Source organism: Piliocolobus tephrosceles, chromosome 5 (assembly GCF_002776525.5).
Source record: "Piliocolobus tephrosceles isolate RC106 chromosome 5, ASM277652v3, whole genome shotgun sequence".
NCBI lineage: Eukaryota > Metazoa > Chordata > Mammalia > Primates > Cercopithecidae > Piliocolobus > Piliocolobus tephrosceles.
This window is the reverse complement of record NC_045438.1, coordinates 24,789,050-24,809,941: the sequence shown is the minus strand read 5'-3', so window position 1 is coordinate 24,809,941 and position 20,892 is coordinate 24,789,050. Positions and strand designations below refer to the sequence as shown.

Below are 20,892 nucleotides of genomic sequence, written 5' to 3'. Positions count from 1 at the left end.
CCTTTCATACACTGATCAGCCAATTTATAAAACATCTTTCATTTGAATTTCTGTTTTTAGTACTATTTAAAAAGTCCAGACAGGCAAAATTTGATGGTATTTTCCCATTTTTATTTCATTTTCTTCTAGCAGTTGGAAATAGCTCCTTATACAATTCCACAAATAGTATCACAACATGCATAAACAATGCTCTTGATACCACTTCAAACATTTTTAATACAGGTTATGAATTAGCCTTGTTTTGAGCTAGTATTATAGATGGCTAAGGAGTTACCAAATATTTAGACTACTGAAAAAGCTAAATGGATATTAATTGTAGTAATTTTATTATTAATCTTTATAAGTAAATGAGAACCTCTACTAAAAAATGTGTTTCCAAGGATTTTTAACAAATAGGTTTATATGAGAGCATATAAACCTATAAAAGTTGAATCAATTGGCTAACCACATTTTTGAAGAGGTCCATAAAGCATTTGAGAATTCCTTAAATACTTTACCTATTATTGTTATAATGTTGTCAATTATATCCCTGCAAGTTCCCATAGTAAAACAATCAAAGATTGCAGTTGTTGAAAATTCTTTCCCTGAAGCTTGTCATAGTCTAACTGATTTATGGAAACTTGTAACTGTTAATCTATGTAAGTGGTCAGTGAACTATATCACAAAACAGTGATTAAAATAAAATCTATAAATCTACTTTTGAGAGCTCATAACCCCTACTTCCACATTCTTTCTCCACCTTTAGTAAATAAGATGAAATCTGAACATTAACATCTATTGTAAAGTAAGTAATAGTGGAAGCAGAACTCAAGGAAAGTACTTATGGGTTTCTCAGCCTAAACAGTCACTGTCTACCTGCCCAACATTCAGTCTTGAAAACTCAGTTCTACTACCACCCACTCTCAGAAGTGTTTATCCCTTCACAGCCTCTTCTGGCCTCTTCTAGCAATTGCAGGCTGAATGTCTGTTTTTATTTCTTTATTTCCTGATCCTGGCAATATCGGGTACACATTAAATGTTCAACAAATGTTTGCTGAATGAATAAATTAATGAACAAATAGAACAGTATTGATTCCACATGTTGTAACTTTTTAATAAGTAATTTGTTACTTAAAACTATGTTTAATATCATGCCCCCTCTAAAAAAGAAAGAAAACTAGTACCTCAGTCTATTTTCAACAATATGTTAATCCTCATGTTCATTTATTCATATTCATATGAATGGTACTATTATACATTGGCACAATGTAGGATTAACTTGCAGCACCTACTCTTCATTCATATTCACTACTGTGCCTATAGGTTAGCACCAAAAAAAAAATTTCTAACAAAATATGCCTCATGAAATGATATATCAATAGTATTAATATCGTGTTATCAATTTTTCTCATCTAAGCCTATCTCTACTTTCAAATCAGGCCTTTTTCATTATAAAAGCAAAGTTTAACCACTAATTTCTCTTTGATACAAAAACATGCCATAAAGCAACATTTTCTGCTAGTTTTATTAAGAGAACCACTTTATGTTTCTCCCCCCTTTATGTTATTAGAGGCAAAATTCCATTACACTGAATTCTAATAGCCAATTTGATAGTTATTGTAAATTCACTGATAGAAATTATATACATTATGTAGCTTTCAGGATAGACTTATTAAAAAGATGTAAGGCTTCAAGAAGTGAAAACTGGCATCTTAAATTTGAGGAAAAAGTGGCACATATATCATTCCTTCCCTCAGCAAGATCAGAGATCATTATGTAGTATGGTATTTTTTATTTTGAAAATTTATGTGTAAAACTATAGAACTGTCAAGAAATAGCTAAGTTCTTTTTCTCCTTCACAGTAATAAAGGTTCCAATAAAGTACTTTCGATAGTAGTTTATTCTTCATAAATAAATCATTACTGTAATTGACTACTTACTGAGAAGTGAAAATATTTTAATTTAAAAAAATACAGAGCCCTTCTTGATTAACAGAATTTGTCTTACATAGGATTTTATCTATAATATCATATATATAAAATCCTTATACAAGTAACCATTGAAACAAGTCAGTAACAAAATATTGATATAACTGTATCAAAGATCTCAGGAAACAGACATTCAGCAAAGATTTAAGGTCACTAAGTAACAGCCTCTCATAAAACCCAACAAATCTTAAAATTGCAGTTAGACTTAAAAGGGACCTAAACATCACTTCGTGCTGAACCAAGATTAGAAAAATCTTCCACTCTTGACATTTTCATGTTCTTAGTTTTTCAATCAAGTGATCAGCCTGTAATTTAAAAAAAATACTTTTTAATTCTAGATATCATAGTCTCTATCAAATAATTCTACTGGTATCCCTATTATAATATGCCACATTAGAAGAGTTGAGTACTACATATTCTGTTCCTAAAAATATCTTACAAAAAAACTCTCAGTATAATATAATATCTATATACAATTATTCTACATTGTATATAAATAGGCAGATTGTTGCCTACATTACAAATTCATTAATAAGTTTCAAGAAGAAAAGGAAAATAAATATAACACTAAAGTTTTAAAAAGTAAAGTAAGACCTGAAATGCATATTACTAAGTGAAAGAAGCCAACCTGAAAAGGCTACATACTATAGGATTCCAACCATATGACATTCTGGAAAAAGCAAAACTATGGAGACAATAAAAAGATCAGTGGTTGCCAGGAGTTAAAGGGGAAGGAGGGATGAATAGGCAGCATACAGAGGATTTTTAGAGCAGTGAAACTATTAGGTATGATGCTATAATGGTGGATACATGTCCTTATACATTTATCAAAACCCGCAGAATGTAAAACCAAGAGTCAACTCAAAAGTAAACTATGGACTGTGGTGATAACAATTTATCAATGGGGTTCATCAATCGTAACAAATTTACCACTGTGGTGTAGGATGTGATAGTGAGGAAACTGTACATGTGGAGGAGTAGGGGGTACTTGGGAACTCTCTGTAGTTTCTACTCAATTTTACCGTGAGCTTAAATCAGCTCTAAAACATGAAGTCTATTTTTTAAAAAAGGTAAACTCAAGTCTGTGAGTTACATCATTTCAGTGTTTTTCTCAATCACACTATATAATCTGGATCATTATGTAAGATTTTGAAATTAACTTCAATATCTTTATCTTGATTTTTTTCAAAGTCTCATTAGATATTCTAACAAAGTCAGATTTAAGAAGAGTTCAGATTCTCAGGATGAACCAACAATATATCTTATACTTTTATACATTGATGTTTTCCAAGTAAAAAAGTCTTTCCTGTAAGAAAATACAGTCAAAATATTACAAAAATGTATTTTCATTCATCTTTTATTATAAAGGTATAGCTCTTATAGAAAATTAGAAATACAAATAAGGAAAAAAAAAACCTTTTCTATTACACAACCTTTGTAAAAAAAAAAAAAAAAAAAACCCCAGCTGTCCAGCAGAATATTCCACTTTTTAAAATTTCAAATACATACACACATATACACACATATATATGTGTCTTACATATTATTTAATTTTTTTTTATTTTTTGAGACAAGGTCTCACTCCATCACCCAGGCTGGAGTGCAGTGGCATGATCACTCACTATAGCCTCAACATTCTGGGCCCAAGTGATCCTCCTATCTTAGCCTCCCAAGTAGCTGAGACATGCATACAGGCATGCACCACCATACCCAGCTAATTTTTGTATTTTTATATTATTTAAATAAAATCATCTGGGCAACAAGTTGAAAACAGGGATAATACGTTTGAAATATGAAGTTTCCAGAAATCAGACACTTTTTAAATTTTTCTGTACTATGACTAGAATAATACCATTCATTAACTAATGATAAATAAATACTATTGGATGATTATTCAGATATGGCAACTATAGATCACTTTATCATCATGGACACATAAAATAACACCCTGGTAAATTAGTGGTCAATTGGCCTTAGAGGGACCCCAGAGCTACTTAATAACTAAGGTATATAAACAGACCACAGGTGTATAAACAGCTGAATTCTACTCCACTTTTGCTTTGGCAAAGCAGAATGCTGTAATTTTTTAGACTCAAAACTTTGGGTTGGGCGCAGTGGCTCACACCTGTAATCCCAGCACTTTGGGACACTGAGGCGGGTGGATCACGAGGTCAGGAGATAGAGACCAGCCTGGCCAACATGGTGAAACCCCATCTCTAATAAAAATACAAAAATTAGCTGGGCGTGGTGGCACGTGCCTATAGTCCCAGCTACTTGGGAGGCTGAGGCAAGAGAATCGCTTGAACCCGGGAGGCGGAGGTTGCAGTGAGCCAAGATTGCACCACTGCACTCCAGCCTGGTGACAGAGTGAGACTCTGTCTCAAAAAAAAAAAAAAAAAAACACCTTCGGCCGAAGATCTGGTAAGTGATGCTACTACTAAAACTCCTTTCTAAGAAGTTTAAACTATCAAAAAACACAAAAACTAAATTTCTACAATGATGTTGATGATACAATAGAGGTAGCAGGTAACATTTCCTGACTACTTACTATTTGCAAGGTACTGTTTTAAGTGCCTTACACATAAGTTATCTTATCAACTCTCTTATCAACCCTAGGTGTAGGCACTATTACCTATATGCAGGTAACAGATAAAGAACTTGAGCCTTAAAAAATGTAAGTAACTTTTACATGAACCCTCAAGTAAGCACTGCAGTCAGAATTTGAATCCAGATCTGACTCCAAAGTCAGAACCCTGAATACCATGGTTCTTGTATATCGTATCCGCTACTTGCAATGGGGAAGACTTAGCCATAGCTTCTCTTCCTACAGACTGATGATCTTGAAAATCCCCCAAATTAAAAATATTATTTTGGATATGTGCAAGCAGTATGTTAAAACAGGTAATCAAGCCTATGAGAGCTGTAAGTACCTACTGTTGAGAAGAAAAAACTACAACGAAAAGGATATTTTAAATATTTTTGTATGCTGCTGACATAACAAGAATACTCACTGTGATAAACCAATAGGAATTGACTCTATAAACCAACTTGGATAAGAAGCCAAGCTGATCCACTGGTGCCAGAACATGAAGGTGCAAGTGGGAAATGGAACAGAATGGCGGCATATGAAAACCCATCCTAAAACAGGAAGGAAAGACATGATTGACAAACCAGTTCTAAAATAGTTTAAAGTCATTTTTCAGGTGGAAACACATAAATTTTAATGAGATCCAAAACAAGTTCCTAAGGTAAATAGACTGTCACAAACTTCACTGTTTCTTTTTATGCACTTCTAAGGATTCACACACTTCCTCTTCTTTTGATGTTGAAGTTCGTAGTAACATAAGCTCATCATCAAGGAAGGCCTTAAAAGCATATTATGCCTCAGTATAATCTTTATGAATTCTGAGTTGGCATAATGTCATATCACTTCAGTCTTTATCAGCTTAAGCTTTCATTCACTTAAAATACGCCCTTGCAATGAATTTTTTAAAACATCACTGGACAATCAAGTAGTTGTGGTTATTTATTCAATACATAGCCAGTAGATGGCACACTTTTTCCTTTAATAAAGTACTCAGACATTTCCTACCAAACCAACAATATTTCAGTAGTGAGATTAATTATGTCATCATAAAAAACTTTCATCATCACCCAGGTTTCTTGGTTAATACTTAAAATAAGTTAGATGATCATGATAATTATGTGCTTTCTAAAAGATACACGAGAATTCCTTTAAATGGTTACAAAGTTTTTTCAATATGATTTAAACTCTTAAAAATAAGCTTACAAAAAGTTTTGCAAGTCCACCTATGCTCAGCAGAGCAAGACACACCTGTAACAATAATCAAAGCCTAGAAATATTTGCCTGTTCAAGGTATCAGTGAGTGGAAGTGTGGAAAGGAGGCATAGGAGAAGTGCTATACTGCAGCAGTGATCCTCTGGGACTAGCAATGTGGAGTCAGCTATGCAGTACATACTTTGAAATTTCCGCCACTACCTAGAAGAGGAGACCAGGTTTTCTTTCTACCAAACAGTCATATAATGTAGGATCAAGTAATCTAGAAGCTTGAAGCAACTCAAAGGTTCACTCAATCTTTTCATCTTAAAGATAGCGAAGCCATGATCCAGAAAGTTTAAAATATTCCCAAGGTCACAAAGTTAGACAGTCGTAGAGCTGGAGTTGAGACTCAGGGCTCTCGAATCTTTGTCCAATGTTCATTCTTCTAATAAGCATCCTATGACTGTGTAGGAAATGTGTGGCTTCTGGCCAAAGGGTCTCAAACACCATCTGTTCCTTATCATTATCACACTTGGTAATGCTTAACAGTTTTTGGAAGATTTTTCACACAGAGAATCTCATTTGCACCTACCAGCAAGCAGAGCAGGTATTATCTTGGAGAGGCTAAATGGCATGTCTAAACTAACACAGACATTATAAGTAGCGTACACCACAAGTAGCATGGATGGCATTGGAATTCAAGTCTATTCTGAATTCTAGGTTAAAAGTGTTAGAAGTAATCTCCATTATACCTGCTTTGGTCACAGAAGCAAAATTGGAAATCTTTTAAAAAGAAAAAGATAAATTAAAACATTTGAAAAGGCCCAGCACAGTGGCTCATGCCTGTAATCCCAGCACTTTGAGAGGCTGAGGCGGGCGGATCACTTGACATCAGGAGTTCGAGACCAGCCTGGCCAACATAGCAAAACCCTGTCTCTACTATAAAAAAAAACAAAAATTAACCAGGCGTGGTGGCATGCGCCTATAATCCCAGCTACGTGGAAGGCTGAGGCAAGAGAATCACTTGAACCTGAGAGGCGGAGGTTGCAGTGAGCCGAGATCACACCACTGCACTCCAGCCTTGGGGATAGTGCAAGACTCTGTCTCAAAAAAAAAAAAAGTTGAAAAATTTGAAAAATTGAACATCATGTGCTTATGCCAGAGTTCAGCAGACAAATTCAAGTAAATGTCACATTAGAATTATAATCATGTGCTTTTTAAATCATATAAAATTTTCCTAAGAAAATTCAACTTGCACACAATTTTATAGGAATGCACATATGGAACAAAGAAAAGCAGACTTGCTGGGTGTGGAGACTCACACCTGTAACCCCAGAACTTTGGGAGGCTGAGCCAGGAGGATCACTTGAGCCCCAGAGTTTGAGACAAGCCTGGGCAACATAGGGAGACCCTGTCTCTACATAAAAATTTTTTTTTTTTTTTTTTTTTTTTTTTTTTTTTTTTTTTTTTTTTGAGGCGGAGTCTCGCTCTGTCGCCCGGACTGGAGTGCAGTGGCCGGGTCTCAGCTCACTGCAAGCTCCGCCTCCCGGGTTTACGCCATTCTCCTGCCTCAGCCTCCCGAGTGGCTGGGACTACAGGCGCCCGCCACCTCGCCCGGCTAGTTTTTTTTTGTATTTTTAGTAGAGACGGGGTTTCACCGTGTTAGCCAGGATGGTCTCGATCTCCTGACCTCGTGATCCGCCCGTCTCGGCCTCCCAAAGTGCTGGGATTACAGGCTTGAGCCACCGCGCCCGGCCAAAAAATTTTAAAAGTAGCCGGGTGTGGTAGTACTCGCCTGTGGTCGCAGCTACTCTGGAGGCTTAGGTAGAAGGATACTGTAGTCTGGGAGGTCGAGGCTGCAATGAGCCTTGCTCATACCACTGCACTCTAGTCTGGGCAACAGAGTAATATCCTGTCTCAAAAAAATTTTTTTAAAAAGTAGACTAGTAACTATTTTACCTACCCACTGCTCATATAGACTTGTCTGTCAAAACTACAAGTGGAAATTATTGGAAGATATTGAGACACAAGAGGAAGTTTTATTACATTTATACTACCAATGAACTATATTCTCACTTTCAGGAAAACTACATTTAAACCACAAACTGCCACCTCTGTTTCCATTTTCCATGGAGAAATAACATTTCGAAAAAAGCCAATAATGTATAATATTGGTTTCCATCTGGAAGTATACACACCTCACATTCGTGAAGTCAGTGAAATTATTTCTTTCAAGAATGGTTTTTCCAACAGTTACCATGTTCTCAACTGTAAAACAGAAAAGACACAACATTACACTAGAGAAGACACTAAGTTCACAAAGGTTAATATATTTTTTTAAATTGTCCATGAGTTCCTAAATGTGGAAGCTGCATAATGAAAACATGAGTATTGTACTATTTTTTAATGAATTTAAAATTCTTTAGAGTGAAAATTTCAAAAAGTCATAGTGCTCCTTTTTCACAGTACTTTTCTTTTTAATCTTCACTGCCATCACTGATACCAACTGAAGATGATATAAACATGAAGAATACTGCCATCATCTTACCCAGTTCTACTTGATCTTTCCTTAGAGTTCTGCAGTTTCCAATATGCTTCTTTGGCACCACAAGATAATGATGAGTTGCTGCTGGTTTGATATCTTTGAAGCAAATTAGGTCCTCATTCTAAAGGAAAAAACATTTGCTAGTAAATTTTTAAAAAGAATTTCTTAATGCTGTTCTGGCATGACTTACGTATCATTAATCTCAGTCTGACAGGGAAATGATACATACGTCACACCTAACCCCCACTGGGCAATTTTATAATTATGCATTAAGTTCATAACAGTTCCTTCATGAGATGCTCATTTGTTCCAGAGAATAAAAAAAGACACATAAAGTCAAATTTGGAGAAACAATTACGAGTAAAGTTCACTAAAACTTCATTACCAATAATCTCAGAGTTTATTATTTCATTACACATTTCTCTATCCCTACCCTAAAGTTTTTCACTCTTGATACATATTTTTTAAGGTTTGGCTACAGAATCACAGCAAGATAGATCAATTCCTTTCTACATTTAATTTTTTTCCCAACGTAGCACTTTCCTCAACTATAAAAAGAACATCAGCTAGCATTTACATGTCCAGGGACTGCATTTTTTAAACATTTTTTGAAGCAATTATATCCAAATACTTTTTTACTTGCCACTTTACAGTATTAAAAAGACCGAAATGCTGAAATAAATTCCAGTATATTGTACTAATTTATGGGCCCACTACAATACATGTATGGCATCAGTTTTCTGGTTTAAATTACTCCGCACAGTAATCTACAGAAAAAAGAAAAGGAGAGGAAGAAGAGCGTGTTTCAACCCATTAACATTTGAATTTCAAACTTTCCTAAGAGAAAATCTATATTCGCTAAATAACCATATTAAGTATCTGATAGTGAATACCTTATTAAGTATCTTATACTGATTTTAATTAATTTATAAGTACTTTATAGTAAATAAAAATTAATTAAAATCAGTATAAGCAGAGTTTCCCTTTAAAAAAATCCATGAATGCAATGCTGCTCAATAGTTCTCCATTCCAAGAGCCAAAATTCAATTCAAACAAGTGCGTCATATCCATTCCAGTAATCCCGGTTATCCTAAGCTAACAAACATGACCATTATATATCGATTTTAATCCAATTCTATCATTTTATTATGGTTTTTCTGTCTAGTATTAAAATTAAAAATTGATATCCATGGAATGTTTTAGAAAAGGATAAGGTCAAGGACTACAATGTTTTTGATTGTTTAAAATTTTCCTTTTTTCCTTTCTTTGAGACAGGGTCTCTCTCTGTAGCCCAGGCTGGAATGCAGTGGCACAATCATGGCTCACTGCAGCCTCGATCTCTTGAGCTCAGTTGATCCTCCCACCTCAGCCTCCCAAGTAGCTGGGACTAAAGATGCACATCACCATGCCAGGCTATATATATATATATATTTCTAGAGATGGAGTCTCCCTATGTTGTCCAGGCAGGTCTCAAACTCCTGGACTCAAGCGATCCTCCTGCCTCAGTCTCCCAAAGTGCTGGGATTACCATTATTTCTTTAATACTTCCAGCTCAGAAACAATTAAAATTGAGGGTTAAATCTAGTACAAGAAAATTGCCACAATCATACTTCCCAGATTGATTCATAACACAATAATGTTATGTATCTTTATTTCCCCTCAATTATGGCATTAATTTTTCAAAATCCAGAGGCAATTCTTTCTGGTACAGAATACAACCTGGTTAAAATTAGTTTGAGATGATGTAGCTGTACTCTACCTCACAGCAGGAATAACACTTCTTTAGATTAATAGAACTAGCAAGTGCCAGTCTAATGGCTAGTAGGAGAAAAGCTAAAGAGGTTCCTAAAAATCTGCTGTCTCATACTGCATAACTTAGCCATAAGAATGAACCAAAATGCTTAGTTTTGTCTTCCAACCCCTATATTGAAAGGTTTTGGTTACCAACTTTCATATATCAATAATTTATTTTCCCAATTTTAATTAATTAATTACCCAATCCCAATCCTAATAAAAACTACCAATCAACATGACTCTCATCACCAGGAATAGATAAAATTCCTCTCAAAAATAAAGAAACTTGATGTTTTAGTTAGCCTGCACCCTGACTAAATTAGAGTTTCATGAAGCTTTCTGAAATAATGAAACTAGCTCTGATGTCACCCTTTGTCCCATTCCTACTGCTGATCCAGGCATCATTTACATAGTTCATCTTAAGAAAAACGATCCTCCTATTCTACAGATACACTGGCAAAAATGTGAAATGATATGTGTGTGTGTATATATATATGTAAAAACTATTCTTTGCAGCATAATTCATGATAGCAAAGGACTAAAAAATAAACCAAATGTTCATAATGCATCTGGGAGATTGGTTTAATAAATTATGGCAAATCCACACAATGGAGTATTGTGTGGCTCTAAAAACGAATGAGGAAGATTTTCATATACGTATGAAATTATTTCTAAAACATATTCAAGCTTTTCTTAAAAATAGCAAGGAGCAGAAGAGTGGTTAAGCTATCTTTTGTGTGTAGGAAAGACGAATAGAAATACAGACATGTGAATACCTATTTACTCACAATGGAAGGATAAACAAAAAAGTTTTTAAAAGTTTCTTATGGAGAAAGAGAACATGGTAGAGATGACAAGAGAACAGATGCTAGATTTCTCCAAATGTACCTTGCTTTACAATTTGGACTCTGAAAACATGTAAATATTTAACATGTATACTTCACACTTCACAAGAAAAAAAAAGCAATCCCTAAAAATAAAAGACAAACAACAATAAATGAACCTAACTGTATGTCATTTTGGTAGCATAATCATTCCATTCAAAGAAAAGAATTATTTCAAGTGACTTTAAAATACAGTATTTTGCCTATCCATCCCTAATGACATCCACTAAAAGAACATTTTTATTCCTGCACTGAATTTGGATCATAGGAAAGCTCCTCAAATGTGGGGCATGCCATATTCATCTTTGAACTCCAAGTGAATAACAAAGTACACCTGCCAAACTGCTGAATAAATAAATGACAGATGCTTCACAGAAGATGAAGTTACTGATACACCCTCCTCTATCCCTTAAAAAATGGTGTGTCATTTGGGTTTTCAAGTAGTTTTCCAGGAACAGAGATAGGTTTTCTATGATCTTTCAGTTTCTCTTTGCAAAACCCCTTCTTAAATTGGAATTGTGGCTATTTTTGAATTAGATCAGTGTGTCTCAACCTTTTCTCATTATCACCTCCCTGAGGAGCCTTTATAGACGTTTTCTGATTGCCCCCTCCCATTATGTTTTAATGTCACAGATACATTGTATATATGTTTATGTTCTGTATGGTATACCTATGCTTTACATATAAAAAGAATAAAAAATGTTTTTCTCCTGCCACCTCTGCTCCACCCCAGGGAAGAACCAACTTTTATCCTTTTGGTAATACATGGATGAGAGGAAGAGCTAGCCTATCCTGACTTCATTATCACCACTGACTCTAATCATCAATTTAAACACAACAAATAACTCTTTCAGATTTCTTTAAATCTGAAAACCCAAATAGGGCAGATTGGCACTCAACCTCCATTCTAAATATTTGTGGTTTCTGTAATGCAGAACTAAAAAAGCTAAAAATCCCAGAGGGAATTTAGATCGTGCCAATCAAAAAGCCATGTTTTTGCTGCTTCTGTTATCATCCATCTTCCAAACTTGGCCAGCTCTAAGACTACAAAGACAGGTTTTTTCTTTTCTTTCTTTTATCTTTCACCTCCTCCCCCTTTTGAATACCTTATCACTAGTTTCAAGGATATCAAGAATGGCAAGACATCTATTTTTTTCTTGGGAAAAAGCTGCCAGCATGGACCCAGCAGATGGAGTGTGGCTCTGAAGCCGTGTTTCTCAACCAGAGATGGAAATACATAGATGCTCTTTTGATCATGGATACTGCTAGAATTTGGTGCACAGAGATCAGGGATGCTAACCATCCTGCAACAGGAGAAACAGTCCCACAAAACAAAGTAGAGTTGTATGCAAAACGCCAATAGCATTCCCACTGGAAACATGACTTACAAGTAGCAGTCATACTGCGTCTTTATCTCTGAATCACAACTAAAGAAGCATCTTTCTGAGGTTAAAGTTCTAATGGCAGCCACGTGACTCCTGCCTTCCTCACTGTGTCAGAGAAAGCAGCTCTCCAATAAACAGTTCTGCAGTGCTGGTCTGGGTGTCATTCCTGAAGGATATTCTAGAACCTGCTCCACCAGCCCTTCTAAAGAGTTTTTTAAGCAAATGATTCCCTACATTAAATCAATTTCTGCTTTCAGTAACTAAATTTTTTTTTCTTTCCAGCAACTGGACCCTGACTGACATCTAAAGCAAATGTTAAAAGTAACATTTGAAAAAACATTTCAGTATCATATCATCTAAGGTGCTAGGGAAAATTTGATTAAAGAATGAGGACAACGTTCAAGTTAAATTGACACTGAGTTACTTCCTCAGTATAGTTCCAAGCAAGGTAAATTCTAGTCCAGTGTTACTCAATTACTTTTTCATTATTGCTTATCTAATGAGCCTTTTAAGGCTTTTTTTCCCCTAATCCCATCTCCATGAGATTTTAATACCACAGCTATACTCTCTGTTTATTCTATGTATGTCTGTGCCTCATATATGAAAAAGTAAGATATTGCCCCATCACCACCAAAAACCAATTTTCACCCCTTTGGGAGTGTCATTTGCCCCATTGAGAATGCATGGTTCAGCATTTGCTTAGCTTTAAATCTGCAGTGTACAATTAGACAACACCATATGAAGGTTTATGGAGTGAAGAATCTTCTATAGCTTTTGCTGAAAGGTTTGCCAGACTAACCTCTCATGATGCTGGTATCTCCAATTTTTCCAAATGGAAATTTTTCTCTTTCATACTTGAATTACACTTTATATAAACCCAACAGTTTCTAAATGTTTACAATGAATATATTTTAATGAATATACGAATGTATTATATAAAGCATCGAATTATGTTATATAATTATTCTTTTTAAAATGATTAATCTTTAATCTTTAATGAGTGAGCTCTTGTACATAGTCATCTTAAATTCAATCTGAAAAAGATAGACAACTTTTGGGAGCACTATTATACATGCATATGTATCTTATGTTCTGTATTATATGGATATGTGTGTTATATATATATAGGTCCATCCATGATTCCTAGCTCATAACTCCCAAAGCCCTTGTTACAGTCTTTTTTTTTTTTTTTTTTTTTTTTTTGAGACGGAGTCTCGCTCTGTCGCCCAGGCTGGAGTGCAGTGGCCGGATCTCAGCTCCAAGCTCCGCCTCCCGGGTTTACGCCATTCTCCTGCCTCAGCCTCCTGAGTAGCTGGGACTACAGGCGCCTGCCACCGCACCCGGCTGGTTTTTTGTATTTTTTCAGTAGAGACGGGGTTTCACCGTGTTAGCCAGGATGGTCTCGATCTCCTGACCTCGTGATCCACCCGTCTCGGCCTCCCAAAGTGCTGGAATTACAGGCTTGAGCCACCGCGCCCGGCCCAACAGTCTTTTTTTTTTTTTTTTTTTTTTTTTTTTTTTTTTTTAATCATGTTGAGGCACTTTAGGCCTCAGAGACAGGCCTCAGAAAAAGAATCTCTCTTTCATTCTCTCTGACCTTCTTTTGCCCTCCCTTTACCTGCCCAAGTCAGGACTATAATCTTCCCTGATCTTTCTGACTGTGGATCATGAGACTCTCATTTCTGAAGGGATTCTGCCTCATACCCCGGAGGAAGGAAAGCTGCACACAGAGGCCAAGAAGAATCTGGACAGGCCTTGCTGGGTTTCTCCACTCCATCTACCAGTATTAGATCATACCCTTTTTGTCCAGTCACATTAATACAGAATTGTCAGTCAGGCCTATCCAATGAAGACTCCATAAAAGGCCCAAGAGAACAGAATTTAGAGAGCTTCTGGATAGCTGAACTCATGGAGGCTCCTGGGAGAGGACACACCTGAGGAGGACATGGAAGCTCTGCCCCCTTTTCCCCATACTTAGGGCTATTCATCTCTTCATCAGTATCCTTCGGAATATCCTCTAAAATAAACCAGTAAATCTAAGTGTTTCCCTGAGTTCTGTAAGCCACTCTAGCAAGTTTTAGAACCCAAAGAGAAGGTTGTGGGATCCCCAACTTCAAGCTGGTCGGTCAGAAGTTCCAGAGGCCTGGACTTGCAACTGGTGGGAAGGGCAGGCCAGTCTTGGGGACTGAGTCTTCAACCTGTGGGATCTGATGCTATCACCAGGTAGTTAGTATAAGAATTGCAATGGAGGACACTGAGCTGGTGTCTGCTGCAAAACTGATTGTTTGCTTGGTGTGTGTGGGAACACCTCCATACATTTGGTCACAGAAGAGTTCTGTGTTGATTGCTGTTGAATGGGAAAACAAAAAAATCAGTTTGTGTTTTTCCACTGACAATGGACTATTGTATATATTCACCCTATTTCCCTAATTTAGGGTGTAAATTAGTCCAAAGTACTGATTATGTCTTATTTCCACCATGAAAATATCCCCAGGCTCTTCATATTGTTTACTTTGCTCCTAACCAAGAAAAATTCTCACCTTGGATGTGATAGAAGTCTGGATTCCACCCCTTTTGATGACTATTTTTAGACAAAGCTTTCTAGAGCTACTAATATCTATTTTCCTTGAGTTTCATTATTGGAATTGCAGAATACAAAATTTAAAAGCACTTTCTAAGGATCTACTAAATATTGAACTCTGAGTTTGAAAATGCACTTTACCTCTCTTTAGCCTACTTTTATATTTAGTAAAATAAAGGGAGATTGAAGAGGCAGAACTAGGTCCCTCCTGACTCTATGGTTCAGTCCAATAGAGGTCTGCAAACAGACAACTGGTGTGCGTATTCTTTCTCCTTGTCAGGTGCTGTCTTTACTTCCTTCTCCTATTCAGCATATATTCCATGGTCTACCACTTCAGCCACTTGCTTGCCATAACTTCTTTTTTTTTTTTTTTTTTTTTTTTTTTCCAGATAGAGTCTTGCTCTGTCACCCAGGCTGGAATGCAGTGGCACCATCTTGGCTCACCCACCTCCCGGATTCAAGCAGTTCTCCTCCCTCTGCCTCCTAAGTAGCTGCAATTACAAGTGCCTGCCACCACACCCAGCTAATTTTTGTAACTTTAGTAGAGATGGGGTTTCACCATGTTGGCCAGACTGATCTCAAACTCCTGACCTCATGATCCGCCTGCCTCGGCCTCCCAAAGTGCTGGGATTACAGGCATGAGCCACTGTGCCCATCTCCATAACTTCTTAACTGTGTCTCACTACACTTCTATAACACCTACATAGCAAAACCCCAACCCTAGGTCAATACAACTGCCTACTTTGTATAATCCCAGCCTTAGGCTGCTGCTGGAAAGTGGATAGAGAATCACACAACTGAGCAGACTGGTATGACCTGAAATTGAATGTCCTCAACCTTACATGACCTGAAATTGAATGTCCTCAACCTCACGTGACCCGCTGTACAACAATCCTTGTTTCCCTAATTCTCTCTCCCAGCCTTCAGAGGAGCTACTTCAAAGCTTTTACTTGTAAATAACCATATAATTGCTCCTTCTCCTTTTTCAAGGCTTAACCCAAATGTCACCTACTTAGTGCAGATTTTCCAGACTGAAATTTTTATTTTTTTATTTTTTATTTTTTTGAGACGGAGTCTTGCTGTGTCTCCTGGGCTGGAGTGCAGTGGCCGGATCTCAGCTCACTGCAAGCTCCGCCTCCCGGGTTCACGCCATTCTCCTGCCTCAGCCTCCGGAGTAGCTGGGACTACAGGCGCCCACCACCTCGCCCGGCTAGTTTTTTGTATTTTTAGTAGAGACGGGGTTTCACCGTGTTAGCCAGGATGGTCTCGATCTCCTGACCTCATGATCCGCCCGTCTTGGCCTCCCAAAGTGCTGGGATTACAGGCTTGAGCCACCGCGCCCGGCCTCAGACTGAAATTTTTAAACTGCATCCCCTTCCTCTTTATTTTCTGCCACCTAATAAGCTATAAATTGTACTTACTATTTTGAGGATTATCCTTTTCTGCAACTACGATGTAAGTGCCATAAGGGCAAGGGGTTTTGCATGTTTTGTTTATGGCTGTATCCCCATGCCTCCAACACTGCCTGGCACACAGTGAGAAATGAGTTTCCTCTTTCCCAGGGGCAACATTCTACCCCCTGGACCATTTTAAACCTCTCTCTATAAGCATCTTCCCATGAGATTTGAACACACAAACGTCTTCACTGTTTTAAAAGCTTTCTCTTAATCCCCAACTTCTCCTGTAGCTACCACTACCTTTCTCTCCTCCCCTGGATTGCCAAATTCCTGCGAGAGTTGTCTGTTTTTGCTGTCTTCACTCCTTCCTTTCCCAAGTTCTTCTCAATCAACTGCTATCTGCCTTTTGCTTCACCACTTCATAAAATTGCTCTCCTCAAGGTCAACGAACATCACTTTGGGGACACAACCAGTCCTGATCTGACTTGGCCTCTTTGCAAGGACATATAAGGGTCACCTAACCCAGATTTGAGGATGAAGGCAGGCTGATATGGCTGCTGACATTGCTGACAATTCCTTTCTTTTTGATATACTCCCTTCTCTTGGCCTTCCCAGCATTCCTTCTATTTCTCTGTTCCTTCTCTCTTCCCTTTTCAGGTCCTCTTCCTCTGCCTGTCCCTTAGGATGTTAGTGTTCTTCAGAGTTCTGTGTAGGCCTCCCCTTCACTTTTTAACCTCCTAGGTGACTTCATCACTTCCCTTCTTTTTTTCAGTTTCCATCTATAAACTGACAGTTCCTGTAATCTGGTTTAGAGATACAGATCCCTCTACAGAGTGCTAGACTATCCAACCATTTAAAAGACATCTCCAGTTAGATGGCTCAAACTCACCTGAAACTCCATGACTCCATAGCTGAACTCATCGTTTTGCTACTCCCCACCACTCCCCTGGTTATCTTTTCTCCTCCTATGTTCCTGATCTTAATGAAATGGTAGTACCACTACCAGTTTACCCTAGCCAGAAACCCAGAAATCATCTTTTACTTCCCCCTCTTTCTTTTCCTTATTCTCTTATATCTAAATCAAGGTTTCTAAACCTTGGCACTTCTGACATTTTGAGGACTGGATAAGTCTGTTTTATGTGTGTGTGTGTTGATGGTGGCGGATGGGGGGGGTGGCTGTGCTGTCCTGTGCACTGTACCATGTTAATAGCAACCCTGGCTTTTACCAATTATTTAGGTCCCAGACGCAACCCCCAGAAGTGCCAGAAGTTGTTACAATCAAAAGTATCTCAAGACATTGCAAAATGTCCCCTGGGAGGGCAAAATTGCCCCCAGTTGAGAATCACTGACCTGTATCTATCAAGTCCTGCCTGTTTTACCTCCTGAATACTGTATCTCTTAAATTGATATACTTTTCATAATCTCCTCTACCACATTCTCATTTCAGGCCATCATCAGGGTAGATTACTCTAATAGCCTTCTAACAGATCTCCATACCTTCGGGCTGGTCTCCTCCAAATCATTCTCCACAATGATCCCAGAATGACCTTTCAAAGATCAAACTCCTTCCTATAACTCCGCAACATCTTCCTCCCAGTCCACCATTAAACGTTGTGAAGCTTCACTTTGCTCTAAAGACAAAATTCTTTCGCATGAATTCCAACACACTTAATAATCTGGCCCCTTGTTTACCTCTCCAGCCTTGTGTTTCATCCTCTCAAACTCTACGCACTAGATAATTTCTGTTCGTTTTTCTGTCACACAAACTGAACTTCTTGGGGGGGTCTCTCTACCTGGGACATTATTCTCTCCATTTCCTCATGTGATCAACTCCTACTTACTTCTTCAAGTCTCATTTCCTCTGGAAAGCCTTCCCTAATTCTTCAGATCTGGTTAGATGCTCCTCCCATAAGCTTACAAAATACTGTAAAATCACCTGACCACAGCACGAGGCATCGTAATTGGCTACCTCCTCTGTATACACTCCGCCCTTTAGACTGTAAAATCTGGACACAGACTGTCCCTTATCTTGCTCAACAACCTCCAAAACAAGGTGCTTAAAAGGAATTCTATTTATTTTTTAAAAAGAAAGGAAGGTTGACTACAAAAGACACAATCTTTGGAGTTAATTCTCTCAAAAAGTTGTTTCTATATGGACAAGTAAAACCAACAGAATAAAGTGTGTACCGGATTATCCATTTAAAAATATCTGGGCAAAGTCTTCATGCTCTGAAAATGTCCACGCATCCCAACTGACAAAGTGGAATTCAGAGGCAATTCAGTAATAGTTTCACCTAAGACCCATTCCCTCCAGCCTATTTTCTGCCAATCTAACAGACAGCTTTTCACAATTATCATTACCTATTTTCTACTAGTTTTCTCATGAGTATCGGTATTAGAGTGTGCAGGATCTAAAATCAGTATCTTGAAGGTGGGGGAGAATCCTTGTAATAAAAGCAGAGGCCACAAAATGTTATTTGTATCAAGTACCTGGGTACCTGCAAACACAGGCCAAAGCATTCGGCCCTGTCATTCACTCTTTGCCCCTCGGAACAGCAAAGATACCGCTGGAGCCACTGCCTGCCCGTCCCCTAGGGCTGCGTCTGTCATCCGCACCTGGACCCCGCAGAAAGGCCCGTAGTGGGCGTATCCCCAGCTGCCTCGAGCCCCATCCACACAGAGCAGCCGAGCCTCGGCGAGCTGAGCAGCGATCGGGATCCTCTGCACCCGGTCCACACCGGCTAGGCCTCCCTGCCGGAGCTCCAAGGGGCGGCGAGGTCCTCACCCACCCCCGGCCGCACGTCGCCGCCCACCTCGCAGTACAGGAGTTCAGTGCCCGGGTTCTGCTGCCCCGCGATCCGGCAGAACACGCAGGTGCTGTCGTAATCCTTGGGGTCCGGTGACTTGGCAGCGGCTTCACGGGTCTCCACTGAGGAAACCGTAGATTCTGCAGTCGCCGAGGCCTTAGAGTCAGGCGCCAGGCCGGCGCTGCGGTTCACCTGTTCCTCCGCCATCGCACCCGCCCCTCGCGGCCTAGAGTCTCGGCCTCTCCAGGGCTACCCGGCCCGCGCAGGCTCCGCGTCCCGCACCTCCTCCGTTTTACCTCGAGGCGTCCCCCTTCGCCTGAAGCTGGGCGGTGATCCAGGCTGAGGGGAGGAGGAAGGAGAAGCGGTGGGGAACTTCAAAGCCTGAGGCCGACTTCAAAACCAGCTGCCACTAGAGGGCGAGCGATGGCGCTGCCGAGAGTCGTCCTGATCCCTGCGCCTCGTTGGTAATGACGCACGACGTCTGCCAAGACGCAGAGCGCGCCGCGGGTCGTGGTGACATCACCGAGGCGCGGGAGCGTCTGTCATTAGGGAGCATGTTGGGTATTCTGGACAGGCTTTCTTCAAAGCCCATAGTATAGCGTGTCCAAATATTGTATTACGCTGCCGTTTTTCAAAAAAAACGTTTTTTAAAGTTTGATTTTTAAAATTTGTAGGTTTTTAAAGAATGAGCAAAATTCCTAAAGCCTTGTTTTCAACAAATATCATGTTTGCTGCATTTTCAGCCAAGATAATTTGTAGTTTAAGCTAAAAATGTCCAAAACTAACCCTTTACATCTCTGTTGACTTTTTATTGTTGTTAACAGAACAGCTAGATCAAAATAGCGACCTTTTTTTTTAATCTCACATTCCTCACGTACAGGTAAATGTGGAGTCCTATAGTTAATAGTCTGAAATATCCCAGAAATTCAATGCCAGTGCCTCATAATGCCTCACCTAGACCAACGCAATCACCTTCTAACTTATTTCTTGATTTTCCTGTCACTCAGACAAAACCTTCAGTAACTATGTGCTTAAAAAGTACTAGTTCCTTAGCTTGGTGTTCAAGGTGGACTCTGATTTGACCTCAACTTTTCATTTTGTGATACTTCGCACTTGCTGAGCATCTAAAACATGCCATGTATTTCTCTAATTGTCAAACAAGGCAAGGTTGGTTTTATAACCATCGCCCTAGAGATGAAGGAACAAACTCAGAGTTGCCCAGTCCCACACAACTAATTAATAGTGACAGAGTTTAAGATCAAGGTTTTTCTAACTCCAAAACCCACCAACCTTTTTGACATGCAGCACTCCTTTTTTAACACCAAAAAATTTGTTGGACTAGCTCACTATATAGTTATACCCTTGGTATTTGCTGATTGAGAAAATACATAACAAACCAACTGGGAATTCAGGAATGATTTTTAATGGATTTGTATTGTAATAAAAAATTGGTTGTATGTGTTTTGAATTGTTGTATATATACATTCAAGACATTTTTCATTCCTTTTTGTAGTTGGCCAGTAGTTGTGGGAACCACTACAATAGCTTCACTGCCCCTCAGCAGCCCAAGGCAGAGTTCAGAATCAATACATTAGACTTATGCCAAATTTTGGTATTCACAGTTTCCATGCCTGTATTGCACTCTCACATCACTCTGCTTTGATTCACACAGTTCCCTCCTAAATATTCTTGTTTCCATCTCTTCACTCCAAATTCTACCTTCCAAACCACCCCTCTAATGCTACCTCGTT

At 38.6% G+C, this 20,892-nt stretch overlaps 1 protein-coding gene across 1 annotated transcript; it reads right to left on the bottom strand.

Annotated features, from left to right (window-relative positions):
- Positions 1 to 96: 96 nt before the first annotated feature.
- On the bottom strand, positions 97 to 19,611 carry HINT3 (histidine triad nucleotide binding protein 3). The gene is made up of 5 exons (XM_023230635.1): positions 19,148 to 19,611; positions 8,297 to 8,414; positions 7,947 to 8,016; positions 4,979 to 5,105; positions 97 to 2,272 (listed from the first exon to the last, which is right to left on the bottom strand). The coding sequence occupies exons 1-5, from the start codon at positions 19,346 to 19,348 to the stop codon at positions 2,240 to 2,242; spliced, it is 549 nt and encodes a 182-aa protein (XP_023086403.1). The 5' UTR covers positions 19,349 to 19,611; the 3' UTR covers positions 97 to 2,239.
- Positions 19,612 to 20,892: the final 1,281 nt, after the last annotated feature.